Raw genomic sequence first — 8782 nt, 5'->3', positions numbered from 1 at the left:
AGTGCAACTGATGGCCAAGGCAGCACAGGCAATTCAGCACATGAGGTAAATAAGCGGCAATTGCGGCTAAGTATTTTTGCTATTTCAGCCCCAGCAACAATTCGCAAACTAGAAACATGCTTGCTTATCCTTAAATTATACCTTTTTATTAGTATACTACATTATCATAAAATATAGCTATCTATAAATATGTGCAAATATCTGAGCAAGTGCAGCGTATTGTTTTTGTTACTTAGCCTGTAAAGCTATGATATTGTGTTTGCCAAGTCTTAGTGAATGAAAAAGGGGTCATTGCGCCATGAGGGCTGTTAACCAAACATGGCTTCTAGGTATAGGCAACTTAACTCGGCGTGGTCAAAACATGTAGAACATCTTAGAGCTTTACCATACAATCACAGATTCAGATATACACAAATTACACATACATACTCTCATGTAGCTGCACAGACACCTACCCTACATAGAGACTAGACATCTACATGTACTGTAAACACCTTCAAATAACACAGTCTTTATAATGTGTGCCTATCCAGCTGCTGTTTAATCTTCCATTTTCCACCGCCGGTTTTGTGAACTCACTGACTCCTTAAGATGATTGACTGAATGGAGACAAAAGGCAAATCACCCCGATAAAGATGTCACCATTAATTTCACATGGCCTCGCTTCTCCTCTCTGGCAAATCTGCAAATGAGCACATCTTGTCAGTGAGTATTTTAGTTTAAAAGCGATGAATGGAGACTGGCTGCTAGGCGACAGTTGCTGCAGTAAAATCTAAAATTCTCTCCACCTCCTGCTCCCAGTCCCTCAAATCACACTGGTGGCATTCATGGGGATGCTGTTGCTGCTCTTCCTCATTATGGAGATCTCTGTGGGGCGCCTTGTTGCTGGGAAACCACCTGCTGCCTCCTGCTTGGTCTTGCGGAAGCAGTAAACTCCATAGAGTCTGAACTTCTTATCAGGGAATCCCAGGTGTCGGACCCCGGGTTGGGGCCCTCCACAGCGGGCGCGAGGGTTGACTATTGGATAGCGAATGCTGCCATCTTCCAACCAGCCAGCTTCACAGCGGTCAAAAAGTTGTATCTTCCAGGCAGCATACAGGTGACCCACTTTGGCCACCACTGAACCATCACGAACGCATGCCTTCACAGCCTCTGCATAGTTCACCTTCTTAAAACGTTTCAGGAAGTACACTTTGCCTGAGAGGAGGGTTTGGGGAGAGGAGAGGAGAGATTAAACAAAAATCTATTTAGATTGGTTGTGAGATGACAAACAAAGGGAAAAACAAAGAGGAAAGTATGTTGTACAAGAAGACAGGGTATGAACATGAGGAAAGAGGGCAAGTGAGAGAGAGCAACTGAAAGAGAGACACTGATAGAGTGGAGTCCCATGACTGAGGCCTGTGGAGAGTCTGGCCTCTCTGGCACTGCCCAAGTGGATTCAGAATATAGAATCAACCCAACAGCCACCTGGACAGCTGTTCAAAATCGTCAGTGAACAGCACTTTGCCCCAAATGTATTCTTAAAATGCTTCCATTTTTACTTTCAGGGAGACTCTTTGCCTAGCAATATTACCAAAATTCAGATAGTGATTGCATAGAATGTTGTTGTTTTTTTAAACTGGACTGTTAGTACTTCAGCATACTTTCTCCAGAGATGGGCAAAGACTAAGTAAACTATCGAAGAACAAAAATCACCTGGTCTTCACCAAAAATAGCTATCATAAAAATGTGCCCGCAGCCTCAGCCTTGCACTTGGCTCCACTATTGATTTCCGCTTGTTTATGTGACTGGTGGCTGTTAGAGAAGCAGAACATTGTCTCATATTTCCCCTGGGGCCATTCAGTAAATATCTTCCAGCTGGACCGAACTACAGTGTCTATCACAACCACTCTTGAAGCACCCAGCTCACAACAGACTGTCCACAATAATTAACACACAAGGGAAGCATGAATGCTTGTATACTTAGGGTTTCTTGTAGCACAATACCTTTTTCTTAGGAGAAAAAACACACTGGTGCTATTTCTCTTATACAGTTTAATTTGCTTTACAAAATATTGTTTTGTGGTAAAAAGGAATATTATATTTTTTCCATCGTTGTTTTGGAATACAAAAATTGTTTTGCTTTAGGAAAGCAAGCACCCAAGAAGCTTGAAGTCATAAATCATGTTGTTTTTTTCCAAATTGAATGTTTAAAATTCCCTGTTAACAAATGGATCATTCTGTCCAGAGACTGTGGAGGTATACTACCTTAGACTGCACAGCTCCCAGAACTGCAGCTACTGTAACTTTCATTGCCCCAAAAACTAAACTCAGACAGCCTTATTTTCTCCACTTTTAGCTCAGAAACCTGGAGGTAGAATGTCTGACTAAAACGCTAGTAGCTGTTGTGTGAATACAATGTAAATCAATAATAAGATAAAAGGCTATGGTCTGCGCCCAGAAGACATCGTGGCTCTCCTAGCAGGGCAAAATCAACACCGCCTGATGTAAATCCAATGGCCCAAGGCCTGTTGCATCACAGACAGAGATCAAGGCATTTCAGAGATCATATTCCCATATAGATACATCCATGATCTATAACGCAACATTTTTGCCCAACTGTTGTCTCGTCTCCTTCCCCCTCATAAACTTTGAGCTGGAAATGCTGAATGCAGGGCAGGATATGTGCTCGGGAGAAACTTAATTCAAGTATTTGATAGAAGCACTCAAAAGTGTTAGGGGCTGTGTCGACAGAAAGCTGGTCTTTTTCCGGCTGCCAGCACATTTCAGCCATGCATTTCTATGGTAAAGATGTGCTTGAGCGCTCCTCTTCCTTGCGCCTGTCATCGCATTTCAGCGCTCTCGGTATCCAGTGTTTTTTTTGGCGGCGCGCTCTGGGCGCCTCAAGCAGAAAATTGTTCACCTTTTGGGAGATGAATGCCGCTCATCAATGTCACTTGCCTAATTATGCAGAGGGTTGAAAAGACTCAACTACAATCATTGAGCAGAGGCCTCTCATTCAGTGCATGTGTACTCTGGACATGATATCCAAAGTGCTCCGCTGCAACAACAAAAAAACACTTTCTGTGCATGGACACAGCCTGTTTCAGATCTTTTTGCATGAAAGGGAGTAGAGTACACACACACACACACACACACTTAAATGAGAAAACAGACAATCACCAGCTCACACACTGTCCTTTATGTCTCTCACCATTGACGTTGGATGTGAAACAGAAGGCATCATAGCGTTCGTCCTCCTTGTGCCTGTAGCCATAGTTACGTACACCAGCTGGGGTGTCCTTGCGCCCACACTGGTCTCTGGGGTGTGAGATGGGGTACTGGACTGAGCCATCTTCTAGCCAGCCAGCATTACACCAGTCCAGGCCTTCTAACCAGGCCTGTGGGGATGGAGATAATATGGGGGTTAATATGGACATGGAAAGGGGCAAAATAACTCAGTTCATCTAGTCTTAAGTGGTCCATTAATGCAGCAGCCAGTTAACAGCAGCTTGGTCCACTGTGTATACAACACTTGTAGATAGGAGAACTGACCTAAATCAAATGAGGCCATATAAAATTAATAAGACAACTGGAGTCAAGGATGCTGGCAAATTAGTAAATATTAGAGAATGTTCCTTTGCAAGCTGATAAGTAGCTACTTGGTTGTTGTTTTTTTAACTGATTTCTCAGAAAATAGGTTTCTTAATCTTGTATTGATACTAATCTCACTTCAGCATAACAGTCATTATCTCCAAATGTTAACAATAGGAAAGCATAAACTCACCTTGTGCAATTGGGAGTGAGAGGCCAAGATGGCATCCTGCTGTTTACAGGCCTCTTCGGCCTCGTGGTAGTTGAGCTTATAGCGCCCCACACGGGGGTAGTAAGGGAACACCACTCCTACAGGAGCAAAAAGAAAGGCTGATACTCAACTAGCACGTGGGAGAAGGAAAACACTACACTGTTATTTGACAGTAAATTTGCAAATTTTGACTTTGCATGCACTCTCCCAGTAGGTCAAGGGGTGCCATGTCATTATTCAGACAGCCCATTATTCCGTCCCGTTGGTCCACCTGGCCCCATTAACTAACCCTAACCTCACACTAACCTAACGTTTGTCGGCCTATTTGTAATAATAAGCAGACCCCAGTCAAGGAAGACACTCCACCCCAAATGTTTCAAATCGGCCTCATAGTATTGCTATACCAGGCCGTTTGGCATTTTGGCCAATAACTCTTCAACCGTAGGTCATAACAATAAAAATAGAAAATGTTCCCTGGATTCCTTTTTTCAAATTCCATTTTTATTGGCAATGATTTCTGTCTAACTGGGGAACTGTTATTACCACTGAAACTTTCAGTGATAGAATGTACCTACCTATTGCTATACATTATACAATTACTATATTATCCACTCCTCCTTAACCACATGAAACCTAGAATCCCTATTCCGGGGCAAACATTTGGCAAAAATAGCAGATCTATAAGCTCACATCACGTTGTGAGCTTCGGATATTTTTGGCAACGGAATAGGAGGGGGACCTAGTATAGTGGGGGAATCTAGTCAATTATATATTAGGGTTTTAATGGTTAAAGACACAACCATTCCTCAGATACTACCTTTTTCAAATACTGAGCAAGTTCAAGGCTGATAGCCAAATCATGTTTATTGTGGTAGCTATAAACTCATGACCCACCAATTTCTTAAAGGAAAACAGCTGATTTGAAACCTAAATCCCATTGTATTGTTCTGGTATGAAGAGATCAATAATATAGTGTGGCAAAATATCCTATGTCTTCTGTGTATTTCTCTGCAAATGTTGACGTTTCGATGTCGACGTGTCAGCCTGTGTGTCTATGCCCATGTATGGACGAAAGGGGGACAGACTTTTATAAGCCGGACTTCACATGACGTGTCAGCCTGTGTATGCCCATGTATGGACGAAAGGGGGACAGACTTTTATGGCTGGGGCCTAAGGGCAAAGGGGGCATGCCCATATATGGAGAAAACAGGTACTGTGTATGCCCATGTATGGACGAAAGGGGGACAGACTTTTATGGCTGGGGCCTAAGGGCAAAGGGGGCATGCCCATGTATGGAGAAAACAGGTACAAAGCCTCATGTAGGCCGACCCCTTGGGTCTGGTAACAAATATACTAGCTATCTGTCCAGTTTTTGCAAGTTAAAATCGTTTTGTATTACTCTGTACCTCCAGAATCTGTTTATATTACAGTTATTTCTGTAGTTATTATTCAATTGTGTGTTGATCGAACAAGCCCCTTCAAATTGCTTTTTGACATGAGAATCCTCACCTTCCAGGTCAAGATTGACAAATCCCGTGTCATCCTCCATATCATTAGTGATTTCACACTCATAGCGTCCATAGTCTTCTAGGGTAACGTTGTGGATGATCACAGAGGCATCGCCCGGCCCCGCCTCCTCCAGAGACAGACGGCCTTTGTACGTTCCATATACACGTTGCTGCCTGCACAGCACATCATCACCTTATTGACCTTAGACGTCCAAATTCTACCATTTGAAACTTTTCACTTTGTATTGTTTAGGAAAAATAAACCAAATTCAAATAGAATCTTTACCTTCCGAGTGCCACAAAGACGTCCTCGAACTGCAAAGAGTCTGTCACCTTTGTCCACTTGATGCGGATGCGGTCAGGATCTGTGTTCTCTGGTTCATGACGGTACCGGCAGGGCAAAGTGATGGAGCCTCCACGGTGAGTGAGAACCTTACCGGGAGCTGTCTGCACGATCACCTCCCCCGTATCATCCTCTTTAAACAGGGACAGGAAGGTGGTTACACAGTAAAATCCTCAGTGTTAATTTAACTCAGAGTGTACAAATGTAACCGAATGGACCCATTTGTACTCTCTCTTAAATTAACACTTTGGATTTTACTGTGTAGGTTAATAGTACAGCATAATACAGTACTTGTGGATATCATGATTAATACATTATTTGTGGTGGTACGAGACAGTTTTGAGAGTTCATGCCAATGGCATTAATTGGACATGTTTCTAACTGAATTGTTTGTGAACAAGACAGAATGCCAATGGAATCTTTATGTAACATGATCTTAATTGATACTAGCACAAAGTTATACCTGAAATTGGATTAGCTATAAAGACTGTGTTGATGTCTGATCTAGTTTTGTCACATTAGCACTGTCTAGCGGTAGCTAAATCAATAGGAGAGAACCCAAATGAAGTCCAACATTTTGGCTGGATCGATGTTAGATCAGTTTCCCCATGCATCTGAAATTGTAACCCTGCCCTCTGAAGGGACCAAATTGCTTTGTGTGTGCAGATGTGTGTGAGTGATACTGCAGGGAGCGATATGTTTTCAGTCTGTGGTTGGCTCACTAACCCAGTGGTTTTCGAAACTTTTTAATTTCAAATGGAACCATATGGACCCTCTCAGAGTAACAGACCTGTAAGGGTCCATGTGGAACCCCCTCAATGAACCCTGAGGGTCCCTGTGCCCCACTTTGAGAAGCACTAACTAACCACGAAGGCTGTTTAAAGAAATCCTTACATGATTTGAGAATTTGAGCTTCAGGCAGTACCACTTTTTTTAACCAGTAGAGAGAGTTCCTACCTACCTGAACGTAGGGTCTAAATTTCGTGTATGGTGTGTGCTATAAGTGCTATGGTATTAACATATAAATACAATGCAAAAAAATGACAGTAATGCAGTTAACCACATGAACCCTAACATCCCTATTCTGGGATGAACATTCTTGCAAAAATAGCATATCTACAAGCTTAGGTATCACAACGTGTCACAACGCGGCTCATTGTGAGCTTGTAGATCGGCTACTTTCAGCGCAGAGATTTGGTGTAGAGGGGAAAAGGTTAGGGGGCCTAGTATACAGTAGATACCTGGGGGTCTATTAATAGGTCAAAGAAGTATAGGGTTTACGTGGTTAAGTAAATGATACAAATCCTTGCCGTTTGCCATCTATAAGAAAGAGGAAAGAAGAGATTTTACCGAGCACATGCACCACTCTCCTCCTTCCCTTTTCTATGTTAGCTGGTAGGGAGGTCACTGAGAGGGTAAAGGTCAAGGTGATAAGCATGAAGGTCAAGGATGTTGCCCCGAAGGACAGTGGAAGAGGCTGATGTGAGTGCTGTAGAAAGGGAAACATCAGAGAATTATGTGAATAATATGGTTACCCAAAGTGGGTATTGAATGAATTAAGTAGGTTAGGGGGTTCCATTTTTATGTATGGCGTTGAAAAAGAGAAAGCACAAAGCAGGCACCTGATCATGATCAATAGCATGTTGTTCTGATTACCAAATCCCATAAAAGCATGATTTGGGGAATATCACGTGAGACCGACCCCAACCAGTAGGGGGCACCACAACAAACTATCACTGATGATTACAAAATTGATCCGCACTGCCACTGTCATGCTGTGTTTAAAAAGGCCCCCACCACAGAGATGAAGAGGGTATACATTTGGATATAAAATATATATTAAGTTATTTATGGTGTTAAAATTACAGTGTTGTATGAGGAACAACAATTTTGGACAGAACCCCACAATTTGGCCCTAAAATAATTAAGTACGTAGGCCTAAATCATGAATTCGGCCTGATCAATCATAACTGCAGGGTTGTCCCTATGTCAAAGTCCTGCAGTAGGCCTAGTTTCACATCCTATCTGGGTATGTTAATGTTACCAACCAGATAGCCTATGGTAATGGCTGACTTCAAGAAAAACAATGATAGAACAGAGTCAACAACAGACCCAAGTAAATGTAAAATTTTAGGCCACTAATCCTGGTCAGGTACCCATTTATATCTGGACAGTGTGTGTGTGTGTTATGGATGGGGATCTTTTTTGTTATATAATGCAAGTGCGCCAAGCATGAGTGTGTGTGTGTGAGAGTGTTTTGACCTATAATTTAGCAGCATATTTGGCAATGCTGCATGAACCCCCCACAGAGAAGCACCTCACACACACACAGACATTCATATTATGAAGTACCCTCCTAGGACACAACACTGTACTGCTTGTTTGTGGGCTGTATAACGTCACAGAGCAGAGGCAACACAATCTGGAGCCAAATGGGCTATATTTACATTATTGTTCCTGATTAGTAGAGATCTCATTGTTTGCATACATAGGCTAGCCTGTCCTATTTTCTATAAACCAGTAGTTGACCATTTTTCCCACAAAACATGGATATAAACGCACAATTACTACAACAACAAAAAAAACAACAACCCTAATAATACACTGTGTGCACACATCACAGTCTAACAACCCTGCTGCATAATCTTATCATGGCCTCATATTTTCAAGGTTGGTGCATTCCATTCCATACAGTTTTCAACGCAGTATAAAAACTGTATAATGCGTAGAAGATGTGAGTGAGCCACACCATTCGACCGCAGAAGTCAACTTACCATTCTGATCACAACAACAACAACAGGATTGTTGTCTGAATGTAGTAGTTGTTGTGCCGCGGTGCGTCGTTCCCTTCCTTCCAGACAGGTTAATGACGCTGTGATGCTGCTGCGGCTGCAGACCTCATCTCTTCTCCTCCTCTCTCACTAGTCACTTGGGTTTTTCTTGTCCCATTACAGATCCCTCGCTCGCAATGCAGGGGAATCACGGCAGGGTTGGGGTAGATCCCAGTGAGTCAGGTGATGACGTAGCTTCTATTTGATTGAGCAAGTGATCGATCGCACACACATCGATGTTTGATCAGAAACACGTCGTTTTTAACAGGTCACTGCTGGCGTATCATTCTGAGCGCGCAGCAGCTCAGCAACACTG

General features: G+C 42.7%; 1 protein-coding gene across 1 annotated transcript; it reads right to left on the bottom strand.

Moving 5' to 3' along the window:
• hapln4 (hyaluronan and proteoglycan link protein 4) lies at positions 1-8732 on the bottom strand. Its single transcript, XM_084066452.1, has 7 exons — positions 8410-8732; positions 6986-7124; positions 5579-5768; positions 5294-5466; positions 3767-3882; positions 3194-3380; positions 1-1197 (listed from the first exon to the last, which is right to left on the bottom strand). The coding sequence occupies exons 1-7, from the start codon at positions 8410-8412 to the stop codon at positions 806-808; spliced, it is 1200 nt and encodes a 399-aa protein (XP_083922578.1). The 5' UTR covers positions 8413-8732; the 3' UTR covers positions 1-805.
• Positions 8733-8782: the final 50 nt, after the last annotated feature.

Source organism: Gymnoscopelus microlampas (genome assembly GCF_963454915.1).
Source record: "Gymnoscopelus microlampas genome assembly, chromosome: 9".
Classification (NCBI taxonomy): Eukaryota; Metazoa; Chordata; class Actinopteri; order Myctophiformes; family Myctophidae; genus Gymnoscopelus; species Gymnoscopelus microlampas.
Note: the sequence above shows the minus strand (reverse complement) of the source record. Positions and strands in the feature narration are given on the sequence as shown.